Source organism: Ictidomys tridecemlineatus, chromosome 4 (assembly GCF_052094955.1).
Source record: "Ictidomys tridecemlineatus isolate mIctTri1 chromosome 4, mIctTri1.hap1, whole genome shotgun sequence".
NCBI lineage: Eukaryota > Metazoa > Chordata > Mammalia > Rodentia > Sciuridae > Ictidomys > Ictidomys tridecemlineatus.
Window position 1 is genome coordinate 174,150,659 of NC_135480.1, and position 13,393 is coordinate 174,164,051.

Sequence of the window (13,393 nt, forward strand, 5' to 3'; positions counted from 1 at the left end):
AATAGTAAAAAGAAACAATAATAATAATTCTGGGACCCAGTCAGCTGGGCGCTGGCCTTCCCAGAAATCCAGAGGTCCTCTCCTCTCCTCCATGTTCCTCAGGATTAACTAGCATTTTCTTTGGGTTCCCTGCTATAGGACTGAATCTACTAACCTTTATACCCCTTTCCCCCCCTGCTCTTTCTCTCCTTTGCAGAAGGAAAGCGAGAAGCCCTTCAGGTTGTGCCTATGGCCCTTTGGGTCCTTTTTGCATCTATTCTCCACCCTGCCCTCTGAGTACTGTGTGTGTATGTATGTGTGCATGATCTGTGCCTCTGAGCTGTGGCTCATGCAGATAGTCTGTTTTCCAGAAAGAAGTTTGTATGCATGCTTCGCGCTATGTGTGCTCCAGCTGACACACCTGGAGCTCAGTGAGAGAATGTGTGTGTGTACTGGCACAGGTGCACATTCAATGTAGCATGTGTGTGTTTACACTTGTACTCAGTCCGACTTCCCCAGACACTGATTGTCCTCCTACTCTACACAGTGTGTGTTTCTTTTCTGCCTGTTGCTGCAGACTCTGGCATACACTATAAACCCTGGCTGAGCCCAGCATGCGCACATACTTTGTATTTGAGAGCAAAAGTTGCCACAGGCATTTTGTCCCTTTGCTTGGGGCCCTAAGTGTGAAATTGCTTTGTGTTTCTGAGCAGGCTTCCTGACCTCTCCCTGGGCACAAGCTTCCAGTAGACTGTGTGTGGTTCCCCGAAGCCTTGTGAATGCATATTATACTAATGCTTCTTGCCTGTCAGCATTGGCTCTTGAATTTAGTGAGGGTTTGCTTTGCCTGTTACTTGGGCCCCAGTGAACACTGTGAATCTTCCTCAGATGTGTTTGTGCACATGTTCTGAAGCCATAAACTCAGGATTCATGCTCACCTTGTTTCCTTCAGGTGCAAGTTGTGTCCATGAATATACCTCCTATAAGTACTTTGTCTAGACCTCCTCCCACTCCCTTCCTTCCTTCAGTGTGCTGTGTGTGCATGTTGTGTGCTTCTGTGGACTATTGTCCCTTCTGAGCACAGGAAATGCACATGATCTGGCCCTGGCTTGCAAAGACTTCTTGTGACTTTGTTTTCTTAAGCCTAATAGTTTTGGCAGATGTTGATTCTGAGAATTAAAAAGAAAATAAGAGTCTGCTCAGTACAGCAGCTGTTTTTAAAGGGAAGATCAGTTCTGGTTGGTAGGATCTGGGGATTTAGAGAAGGGCTCACCTGATGCCCGGCACCTGCCCTTGTCCCCAAGCAGCCTTAGGAACAAACATTATTTCACACCTACTTTTGTTTCTTCTGTTGTACCCATTGTCTTTTGCTTCAGCCACTTCTGGATGCCTTTAGGCCTGACCCTCTTGTTACCAGTATCACAACTCACAACCAGGATAGGCAGCAGAGGTGAAATAAGAGTGTGGGCAGTAGACAGATAAGCTTGATTTAAAGCATAGACAATGTAAGAAGCATCTTACTAGGAATTGGCCTAAATTAAAAACTCAAATCTGAGCCTAGTATTGATCCATCCTACTTGCCCACCTTTCCATCTCCTGTTAGCCCTGCCCTATCTCTCTCTATTTTGTTCTGTCTTGCCTCATTCGATCCAATCCATAACTTCTCCCTTCTTTAGCTGTCCCCAAACATGTACCCACCCATCTACCCCCTGCCCCATCCAAAATTAAGCAGCTTACTTCTTCCTTCCTTCTGGAGCTTGTTTGCTCTAGGGAAGTTAGGAGGAAAGGGAAGTTGTTGTGGTGGAGGGGAACAAGAATGGGCAAGAAGCCCCAGACCTGCTAGCACTAGATTTCTTGTGCCAGAAAATCATTTGCCATTGATTCTCTGGAGTGCCCTGGCAGCTTTGAAACTCTTTTCTCTGCACTGCTTGAAAGACTTTGCTTGTTTTGTTTTGTGTAAAAACCTTTAACAAGTGTTTTTTAACTGTTCATTCCTTGATTTGGTACCTCAGTTTTCAACTTTATATTCTTGGACCTATAAAATTTACCAGAATGATAACCCAAGAGTCTAATTTGCCCTGGGCTTTTACTATACTTGAGTACTCAGTATCAGTGAGTTAGGGCTTCAAGGAACCCAAACTGTCAAATCACAAGTTGAGATGGGAATCTAGAAAGACTAGATTGACTTCTTGTTTAGCCAAAAGAGCTAATGTAGCTGGAAGAAGACTCAGCTCTATATGAAGTTGCCCTTTTGCTTTAGTGAGACCTGGAAGCCTAAGAATGCCCTTCTCTTGGTCTTGGACTACTACTGTCAATAGCAGTGTCTTGACTGGTGAGTTCCAGCAGCTCTCACATTCCCAGTGGACCTTAGCCCTGGAATCTCAGTGGGATTGGCCTTGTATCATTACCATTCACTGGGGAGAAGGAAAAGAAGTACTGTTCATTTCAGCAGTCCGTTGACTCAGATGATAGATTATTGGCTTAGAATCAGGCTGGCTATATCGCTATGTGTTGAATGCCCCTTCTTTCCTAGGATCTAACATGTTTTTCTCTTTTAAAAGATTCCAGATGATGGTGACCCTTCTCTGTCTCAGTGGCTTCCAGAAGGGTAAGTGATTCCATACAAGTTTTCTATGGATTATATGCTGCCTCTCTCTGCGTTTAGCTTTTCCCTTGGGAAATAGTGGAGGCAGCTCCATAAGCTGGACCCTAGGGAGGGAAAAGTTTCCACCGTAGATTGGTTCCCTGGGACAAGAGAGAGAACTGCTGATTCTTAAAGGCAGAAGAGGGAGCTTTGCTGTGAATTCCCTGGGATAGGGGAGGGAGCTTTGGGACTCTCCCATCCTTGCCTCTCTGATTGCTGATCCATTGAATCAGAGTGGTGATATACTTTTTATTTTAAAAATGAGGACATTAGGGGGGAAAACCAGCATTTGGAAACACTTTCTTTCCATTTCATTGTTGATGGTACAGCTGATTAGAGTACTCCCTGGGCTTCAGCTGTTGTGAGTCACCTGCTTATTCCATTCCACTGTAGTCAAGACTAAGTCACATCCCTTCTGAGCTCTGTGTGTGCAGTCTGTGCTTCTTGTCTGGGAATTTCAGGCTCATGTGACTGCACCAGAGAGTCATTTTAAGCTTCTGGACTGCTGCCTGTGACTGACTGACTGTTCTTAGGAGAGAGAAGAGTTTAAATGCCTCCCGGGGCCTCACTCTCCCCGACATACACTGCCAATTAGTTTTCTGACCTTCCTTTTCCCTTTTCCCTACAAAGGCTTCTGGCATCTGAATTCTCAGTAATTACCTCCTCTTTTCTGTGCACGGAAGAACATCAGATCATAAAATTATCTAGTTCGTTCTTTTGTTATTTCTTTGTTTCTCTTTTTCTTTCCAGTTCTGGGAATCAAACCCTGGGCCTCACATATGCTAGGCAACTTTTCTGCCACTGAGCTATATCCCCAGCCCTCTACTATATTTTTACATACTTCTTATTTTGTGGCTGGTCTTTTTTTTAAATACTTTTTTAGTTGTTGATAGACCTTTATTTTGTTTATTTATTTTTATGTGGTGCTGAGAATCAAACCCAGTGCCTCACACATGCTAGGCAAGTGCGCTACCACTGAGCCCCAGCCCCAGCCCCGTGATTGGTCTTTTTTTAAAATCAAGAGTCAAATCAGGTGAATGAGCTACCTCTGTCTCTTTTTCAAAAGATCATTTATGTTGCAAAACTTCTTGGCTTAAGTGGTACATATTATCGTTTTTAGAATTAGTTCTAAGCTTGTGGCAGCAGTTTCTTCTTCAGTGAACTTTGTTTTTTTTTTTCTTCTAATAATTCTAATACCCATGCCAATAGAACATATTCAAACTTATTCTTAAATGGAACCATGTAAAGGTTTTCTAAAAATTCCCTTTTGTCTTCTCTTTCCTTCAGCATAATCCTTAGAAACTGTCACAAGTATAGAACTTCCCTTGGACTGGTAATTTCATTAAAAACAAAGTCCATTGCTAATGCCCAGGGAGCTAGTTTACTAGAAATTAACATATTGAGTTGACCATTCCAGCTCCTGGCCTTGACCCATTTTGTGGCTCCATTATTTGCCCATATTGCTTGAAGTACCTGCTTATTCTTATGAGACTTTTTTTAAACCAGCAGTTTCTAGCCCAGCTTCCCTGCCTTCCTTATTGCTTCATTGAAACTAAGTATATGAGTTCTTTTCATTGAGGATCAGAGTTTCAGCATCCAAAAGGCCAGAGAAATTTTGTAACCTATCCACCTCATTTTATGGAAGTGACACCAAGACCCAGAGAGAAGAAGGAGTATTGGCAGAAGATTTATAGGGAATTAGGAGAGTTGGAACTAAAATCCAGGTTATCTCAATGTAAGATTGATGTTCTGTTGGCAACATTCTGTTTTTATTGCATATAGTTATGAAAGAACACACAAATAACAAAATTAATATGTATAGTGAAGTATACAAATTTTAGAAATTTACAGTTCCTCTAGCTATAATATTTTCTAGTCTCTGTTAATGTGTCCACAGGACTAGGCCAGACTCTCAGAGTCCCTTTGCTGTTCTTCCTAAGTGGAACTTTCCCACCACCCACACCAAATGGTATTTTGGTAATTTTCCATCCCCCCCCCACCTGCTTCAATTTGATTAGGAGAGCTTCTCTCTCAATGGAGAGCCCCCCTCCCCCTTTTTTTAAAGGAGACTCAGTAGACGGAACTGATGATTCATTTACTCTTGGATAAAGAGGGTCTCATTCTGTATGTCATTGTTTGATAGTCTTGCTTACATTGGCAGTAGGCTCCTTCTGTAGAAACAAGAGTTTGGAGAACAGTGTCTTTGGCCTCTGTGTGAGCAGGAGTCCTCTTGACCACCAATTTCTAACTTGCTTTCAGAAGCACAAGTACCTTCAAATAAACAGATATATCTTAATTATTCCAGTAGGATAAAGGAGCTCTCAGTCCTTGCTTAAAACCACATGAGACCCTTAATGACATTCTAAGAGTATATTCCATTGCTCCTTCTGTGGCTTTATCTCCCTTACTTACTGTCTTCCTTTATCCTTTTGAAAGCACATGATGAAGGTTCATCTTCCTCTGGGGAGAGGAGATAAAGGAGAATGGAACTCTGAACCTGCTAGTAACTCAAGTCAGAGCTGAAGGTCCTAACACATTTCCTTCCTTCCTCAGGCCAGCTGGAGGGCTCTATGGCATTGACAGCATGCCAGACCTACGCAGAAAAAAGCCATTGCCACTTGTCAGTGATCTGGTGAGTGAAGACTCGTGTGTAAGATTAGGCAGTATCCTTGGGGTAATCTTCATTGGATCTTGGCAAGCTATCAGAATTGGAAATGGTCCATTTAGTGTTCCAGATCAGATCATCATTGGTTATGATGATTATTCATTTAGAACCTTCCTGAGACTTTATAATAGCTTCAAGGGGACCTTGTTATGCCTCACTCCATAGAGCTCCAGGCACCTTAGTAGGTCAAGCTCCTGCCTGGAACATTTGTGGCTCAGACCTTCAGAGCTGGACTCTGGGGTCTTTCTTTAGGTCTCTTAATCCTCTAGAAATCTCTATAGCTCTCTTTGATGTCCTGGGTTGTAAACTGCCTCTAGCCCTTCATCTGGATTATTGAGCGTATATGTGATGAGCGTGACTGGAGCTTTCTGGAAGTCAACAGAAAGTCATCCTAAGATATAAACTTTGTAGACTCTCTCTGTTAACTGAATGTCTGGCACTGAGAGGAAATGATAAACATTTGTAGGATTATATTGCAATAGATGTAAAAGTTAAAGTTAATCTTGGGACCTCTAGGATAACCAGAAGCTCCCACTCCATGTCGTACATTCTGAGGCAGGATCAGCTCAAGGAATTTTGTATAGTCTGTGGGTCACAGGGGTAGGGGAGAACCCAGGTGGTCTCAGAGTCCCAGAGTCCTAAAGCTCAATATAAAGTATAAGGGTTCAGATTTAGTAAGATCTAAACCATTTCCTTATTTCCATTTACTGTTCCTGGTTCTTCCCTTTTTTCTCCCTATTCTATCCATTCTGTTTTTTTCTATTCACTCCTTTTCTTTCTTCTCCATTCCATGTTCTTTTTCTCCCTTGGTTTCTTCCTCCTTAGCTGGCTGAATGAAAGTGTCATTTGATATTTTTCTCTTCTTTCTTTCCTTTATTTTCTATCATTTATGTATCTTCTTTCTCTTTTTTCCCCTCTTGTTCTTCCATTATCTAGCCAGATGAAGGTAAAATCTGATGTCATTTCTTTATTACCATCCTCCCTACTTTATTATTTCTCATCCCATCTTTCTTTTCTTTTTTCTTATCCTCTGTTCCCTCCTTACCTACCAGCAAGTATCTAGCTCATGTCTCATTTTTACTACTCTATCTTTTACCCTTGTCTGTCTTTTATTGTGGCTTAACTCTAGAGTAGGAGCTCTAGGCCCTGGGCCCTGGTCAGCTGTCTGGGTTGAACTGGATAGAGACAGATGGGGTTGGGACATTTTTCCCACTTTATACTATGGGGACTGATCTCTCAGTTGCCTCTGAAAGTATTCAGGCCCTTGGGGGCTTTAACATCATGTTATTCCTTTCTCTGCTCTCCTCGGTGCAGGCTATGGTGAGTGTCTCCAGAGCCCCTCCCTGTCCTCTGAGTCCATATCCCAAATCACTTGGGCCCCTCCCAGCTGATTTTTTGCTTAGCCTGATACGATGATTTGTGTCTGCCCAGTGCCCACTGCCTTAAGGAAACCAGGTGTCTCAGGAGCTGCCCCCCTAAAGGGTAGGCTTGGCAGACACAAGGGATCCCTTTACTCAAGAGCCTGGCTAACAAGACAGCCTTGGCTTTCAGACCTAACTCTTTGCCTGCTGGATTTGACTGAGACTGCATTGCCCTTTTCCTTGCCAAGTGCCCTGATCATTTGGGCTGCTAGCCTCTATAGTTCCCCAAGGACTGGGCATGGGGAGGTACCAGGGAATGGGGGTTAGCGTAGAATCATTGTTTCTAGTGATAGTCATTGAATGTGACTCTGACAGAATTGTGTGCCTCTCTTATTCTTATAACTTGTTTCCTTCTATCATTCTAAGCTTTTCATTTTCCTTTGCCTTCATATAAACAAGGAGTTTCTGTGGGGTAGGATACCTAAAGATAGTGAGAGAAGGAGAAATCCTTTTGATTGTGGATGTCCTGAAGGAAGTGCTGTTTCTGACATTGTTAGAACAGTCTCCTGCTGGCCTTGAGATACTTGTTACCTGTTGCCCAGGGGCAGTACTTGTGAGTGACAGTGAAAATAGAATGGAGTGATAGTCAAGTGACTTTGGTCACTGAAGCTCCTTCCCTGGGGCTTTGCCAGCTCTTGGTCATGGCCAGGGCTGACATCAAGTCTTCTCTCACAGTCACTGGTCCAGTCACGGAAGGCAGGGATTACTTCTGCAATGGCTACACGTACCTCTCTTAAGGATGAAGAGCTGGTAAGTGACCCATGGGCTTTCACAAGTTCACTGGCCTCAGGACTGGTGATCATCTCTGGTGTGGCTGTGCTAACTGGGCATTCAAGAGTATATGGCACACATTTCTGATGAAACATATTGATAGCAATAAGTCCCAGTTTTCTATAAGGGGAGAGGCAGACCAGACTAGAGTCTCATTTTGAAGGGTTGACAACCGAACTTGGATTTTATGGTAGGCCTAGTACCCTCCGTTTCCCCAGAAAGCGTGAATGTTAGGATAAGGCTCAGACCCAGCATCAGGTCTAACCTGTGTTAGATGACCAGGAACACACTATATTCAGAGCTTCTTTCAGCTAGGCTGGGCTATGGGCTAGGCCAGGCTATCATATCTTTTCCATTGCCAGAGGAAAAACCAGGGTCCTGATTGTCCCACAGATTCTCCTTTCTGGCATCTCCCCGCAGAGTCCTAAAATCACAGGTGGATAATTGGGTGTGTATTTTTCAGAAATCCCATGTATATAAGAAAACCCTGCAGGCCTTAATCTACCCCATCTCATGTACCACACCACACAACTTTGAAGTCTGGTCAGCTACCACCCCGACCTACTGCTATGAATGTGAAGGCCTACTCTGGGGCATTGCCCGGCAAGGCATGCGCTGCAGCCAGTGTGGGGTCAAGTGTCATGAGAAGTGCCAGGACCTGCTCAACGCCGACTGCCTGCAGCGTGAGTGCCCCTGTGGGATGAGGGTTGGACTGTCAGGGCAATAGAGCCTCTGCAAAATAGTTTGCAGTGGAGAGTTATATTGGCTGAACCACCAGTCCATCTGATTCTTTTCAGAGAAGGTAGGGTACAAACTCAAGGGGTGATTCCTTTCCAGATAACAAATCTTATAGTACCCTCTTAAGCACCTTTAGCAAAAATTCTTTGAGCTTTCTGTATTCTTTTGACAGCTAGAATCTCTTCCAGGATTGAATTGATCCTAGAGACTAAACTTGAATAGTATATACAGTAGCCTTATTTCCTAAATGACTAGAACTTGTTTAATCAGGGACTAAAACTAATAAGAAGAGAGAGTGAGTTCCATGAGGTTCCAGGCTTCACAGAGGAACTTCCTGAGGTCTAAATCCTATAACCCACAAAAGGAATCATTTACTCCTTGTGTGTAGATTGAGATTTTAGACAATAGAATAGAAATTTCAATAGATGGAGTCTATTGTCCAAGACAGTGTGTCAGTCTCCCAAGAGAAACTATATATGTGACTTGTATTATCATGAGGAGTGGGGAGAATGGGAACAGGAAAACTGCTAGCTCCTGTCAGGGGAAGTTGTATTGCCCAAAGCTTCTGTCTCCCTGCTCCCCTTCTGCCAGACTAGTACTAGCTGTTGCTGGGTCCCAGAAAAATCAGGGGAGCGGGAGGTTGGAAAGTATTCTCCTCCTCCTTCAGTTTTCCCAGGTGTTACCCAGAACCAAGCCATAGTATTGAAAACTTTAAGGATTGTAGTAGAAAAAGGGAAAAATAATCATAGTGACCATTTATTGAGTACCTGTAGATGCCAGACTCTGGGCTAGGTTTTTACATATACTGTCTGAAATAATGCTTATTTCAACCCTGAGAAATAAACATCATTATCTCCCCTTAGGAAAAAAACTAGTTCATGAGCTAGGAATGATAGATAGAGCCAGGACTTGAACCCAAGTCTGTCTGACACCAAAGGCCATACTTTTCTTATAATACCACACTGGAGGCATAAGACAGAGCCCAACTCTTGTGCCACATTGAGTTCTTGGATTTGTATCATGCTTGACATGGATGAGATGGGTTGTGTTAAGCTCATCCACCACCATTCCCTGATAACTCAGACATCTGTTGGTGTTATTTTGAGTTGGAGAGTTGATGAAAATTTTACCTATATATACAAATGAATAGTAAATGAATCCCCATCACAATTATCCAGATTTTGCTACCCTTTGAGTTGCAGATTCCACTGGCTAAGCAGCAGGCCCCACTGGCCAAGCAGCAGGCCCCATAGTGATTGGCTCTTCCCAGAGATATTCCAGTCTCCCTATGCTTCTCCCACTGCTACACATCTTCGCCCAGGCACTGTTCCTCAGCTCAAACTTGGTCTAGTAGGTGGTCTGTTGGTTAATCCTGCTTTCTATCTGGTCATCTTTCAGGGGCTGCAGAAAAGAGCTCTAAACATGGAGCTGAGGACCGGACACAGAACATTATCATGGCCATGAAGGACCGCATGAAGATCCGAGAGCGAAATAAGCCGGAGATCTTTGAAGTTATCAGGGATGTCTTCACAGTGAGCAAAGTAGCCCACGTGCAGCAGATGAAAACAGTGAAACAGAGTGTACTGGATGGCACTTCTAAATGGTCAGCCAAGATTACCATCACTGGTGAGCTGGCAAAAATTGGAGGGGACAGGGATTCCAGGGCTATGGGGAGGAGTCTGGGGAAGAAGCATCTTGAGTATGAGGGAGCAAGTGAATGGGGGGAAAGAAGATAGAACTAAGGGGAAGAGGGAGAGCCTCATTATTTAATACTCCTCCTCATCTAGACTCAGTCAGTGCTGGAAGAGGCAAGATTGGCAATTCCAAACCATGTGAACCATAATACAAGGATTTGTATTATGATACCCTGACACTGTCCACTTGGTTAGCAGTTTGATATTATAAGAGCTCAAGATGGGAGGAGGAGAGAGATAGGTGACCAGGGAACAGTTAACTAGTAATTTATTAACCAGGTTAGTGGAACTGAAGCATGCTTACATTAGAGGGATGTAGCAGTGAGGGGTAAATTTTTATTTATTTAGGGTTTTGGTAGGGAGCTGGAATTGTTAGGGCTAGTTTTTAAGAGAAAGGCAGTGGCCCAAGACTACATATAGCTATGGAGGAGCATAGGAAGAGAGAGGCTGCTCTAAGGGAAGAGCCTATGAGTGAGGGCTCCTCACTTACTCTGAAGTCTAATCTGAAGCCCCCTGTATGTGCTTGGGTTGCAGTGGTGTGTGCCCAGGGCTTACAAGCCAAGGATAAAACAGGATCCAGTGACCCTTATGTGACTGTGCAAGTTGGTAAAACCAAGAAGCGTACCAAGACCATTTTTGGAAACTTGAATCCTGTTTGGGAGGAGAAGTTCCATTTGTAAGTTACAGAGGGTTTTGTTTTACCTGAGACTGTGTATTTTAGAAGCAACATTACATCCTGCTTTTCTGAGTCCTGGGAAGAGGCAAAGGCAGTGAAGAAATCCCATTTCCCACATTCCTCACTTGGGCAGCAGCCATTCTTTGTCTAGACATAGCACTTTGCCCATACCTTTTCTTAACTGAGCTATTTATGAGACCTCTGGGTACCCCATTTTTCTTTTTCTAACTACCCTGTTGTACTTTCCAGCCATGTCACCCTGTCTAGGAAGGGTTGGGCTTTCTTTCTTTTTTCCTTTTTTTTTTTTTTTTTTGGACACTGAGGATTGAACCAATGGGCATTTAATGAGTTATGTCCTCAGTCCTTTTTATTTTTTATTTTGAGGCAGTGTCTCACTAAAAAGTTGCTTAGGTCCTCACTAAATTGCTGAAGCTGGCCTCAAACTTGTGATCCTCCTTTCTCAGCCTCCTGAGTACTGGGATTACAGATGTGTGCTGCCCTACTTAGCTAGGTTTGGGTTGTTCTAAGGAGTGAGGAAAGAATGTCCTTGTCCTGTAACTGGATAATGCTGACTTGAAGATGGAAATCTGGGGTCTGGAGAAGTTTCCGTTTCCCTTCAGGGAAACTTTTCTTCCTGTCTCAGCTTTCACCTCCTTTCTTTTTCCATTAACTCATTTTTTTATAGTTTATTTTATATGACAGTAAAGGTTGATTTTGAAAAATAGTGAACTCTGGCCTAGGAGTTGGACTAATATCTGGAGAATCCAGATGCTTCCTCTTCCCACTTTTAATGCCAAGGGATCAGGACTTTGGATCTGAATCAGCTAAGAAGATGGCTATGTAGAAGCCATCTTCTGTTGACTCCTCATAGAATTTGTGTGGAAGAGAATTGTGGTGTAAAATTAATCTCTAATCCAGGGCAACAGTTTCTGGAAGAAGCAACCATTTCTTTGAGAATCTGAATGAGTTGTTTTCTGGATCCTGTTCTCTCACCCAAAAGTTGTACTCAGTAGACTTTGCTGTTTCTTTTTCTATGTTCTTATAATATCTTTTCACATTTCTGTTAAAATATTTCAGTGTAACAGGACTTGACTCTATGACTAATTTTAAGTGAATTGGCTCTGTGGTCATTTTTGCACACTTTTAGTAAATAAACTTAAGTTCCTATTCTGTATAAGACCCTCTACACCGTTGTGTGTATCAAAGTGAACAAGACGCTCCCTGGTTTCAAGAAGCTCAATGTTGATTGGTCCATTATTTTTCAGTACAGCAGTAGTTACACTGAAATATTTTAACAGAAATGTGAAAAGATATTATAAGAACATAGAAAAAGAAACAGCAAAGTCTACTGAGTACAACTTTTGGGTGAGAGAACAGGATCCAGAAAACAATTTCTGGGGAAGAGAACAGGATTGGAACCTGGGCAGTTCCCTTATCCAAAGCAAACACCATAGAGGAGATGGTGATTCAAGGGAATAATAAAGGAAAATAGAAGTTCACCAGGCACATAGTTGAAAAGATGGAGGATTTACATAGAGAGATAACAAGCAGATAAGATGGACCCACTGAAAACATCTAGCACCTTTACTGACTTCGTGTCTCAGAGCTGGGGAGGGAGCAAAGTAGTTGCTTCCTAGGTTTCTGGCATGTCTAGCTATTGTCCTGTTAGTATTGCTAAGAGCACTGCAGAGGAAGTAAAAATTGACCCTGATTACTCATTCTCCTTCTTTGTTTCAAGGTAATAAGGACTAGATAATGACTCACACAACTACTCAAGCTAAGGGATAGCTGGGAACTTTAGTATCACTGGCCCCTGACTCCTCTTGCTCTTTCAGGCTCTGAAATAGAGTTGATGGACCTTTTGGGAGGGAATTTGAAGTGATAGGAGTGGTGATACTGGGTCTTTCCCTAACAGAGCCTGCCTAAATCTCTTACAGTGAGTGCCATAACTCCTCTGACCGCATTAAGGTACGTGTGTGGGATGAGGATGATGACATCAAATCAAGAGTAAAGCAGCGGCTAAAGCGAGAGTCTGATGATTTCCTTGGCCAAACCATCATCGAGGTTCGGACACTGAGTGGCGAGATGGATGTCTGGTACAATCTGGGTGAGGAAACCAGACCAGAAGAAGTTGCTAGGAAAGGAGGGCACAAAAGGGGATTTGGGCAAATCTCCCATCTACCAAATCACTAATCCCCAAAGCATATCTCTCTACAGAAGCTGTCCTATCTTCAGAGAGCTGACTGTGGGTAGGAATGGATGATAGGGAAGTTGTGGTGGTAGGAACTCACTCTGGCTAAACATTCTCCAGGTTGCTGAAGGCCCTTTAGTCTTCATTCTCATCCCTAATGCCTTTAACTTCCTAACTACTTCTGTTCTCTTATCTAGCTAGTATAGGGGTATTTGTGGACTGTATGGTCACTATAGTAAGTTCACCCTATTGGGAAAATTCCTAGGTTCTTGCCATTTTTTCCCTGGGTTAAGCCAGAATGGGGCTGTTTGCACTGTCTGTAGTTGTATTGGTGTTAATCTCCAGTCTTCTTTCATCCTTAGAGAAGAGGACAGACAAATCAGCCGTCTCGGGAGCTATTCGACTACAGATCAATGTGGAGATCAAGGGGGAGGAGAAGGTAGCCCCGTACCATGTGCAGTATACATGCCTCCATGAGGTGAGCCAGCCCTTTGTAGGTGTGTGGAGGTGTGCTGGGGCTAGAAAACAGTGAGGAACCATTGAGGATTGCTAGATGGTTGAGGATCTGGAGATTGTTTTTCATTTATTCCTTGGCTTTCTGTGCTATACAGGAA

The 13,393-nt window shown here is 43.2% G+C and overlaps 1 protein-coding gene and 1 long non-coding RNA gene across 30 annotated transcripts in view; one reads left to right on the plus strand and one right to left on the minus strand.

The window, feature by feature from the left end:
• Unc13b (unc-13 homolog B) overlaps positions 1-13,393 on the plus strand; it is a 197,976-nt gene that overhangs the window by 162,504 nt on the left and 22,079 nt on the right. For 27 of the 29 annotated variants that reach the window (XR_013438171.1, XR_013438172.1, XR_013438169.1 and 24 more), the window contains 8 exons: positions 2,541-2,587; positions 5,177-5,255; positions 7,385-7,459; positions 7,944-8,163; positions 9,617-9,844; positions 10,447-10,588; positions 12,526-12,695; positions 13,142-13,257. Coding sequence is in view for 25 of the 29 variants with exons in the window: in XM_078047788.1 (XP_077903914.1) it covers positions 2,541-2,587; positions 5,177-5,255; positions 7,385-7,459; positions 7,944-8,163; positions 9,617-9,844; positions 10,447-10,588; positions 12,526-12,695; positions 13,142-13,257 (1,077 nt within the window). In the remaining 4 variants the exon portion in view is untranslated. Of the gene's footprint in view, positions 1-196; positions 220-2,540; positions 2,588-5,176; positions 5,256-7,384; positions 7,460-7,943; positions 8,164-9,616; positions 9,845-10,446; positions 10,589-12,525; positions 12,696-13,141; positions 13,258-13,393 lie in introns of all 29 variants that reach the window. The other 2 variants (XM_040285993.2, XM_040285994.2) reach the window with 1 other exon arrangement.
• Positions 4,704-5,367, minus strand: LOC144377303 (uncharacterized). Its single transcript, XR_013438173.1, has 2 exons — positions 5,036-5,367; positions 4,704-4,894 (listed from the first exon to the last, which is right to left on the minus strand). It is a non-coding gene; the product is annotated as an uncharacterized LOC144377303 (long non-coding RNA).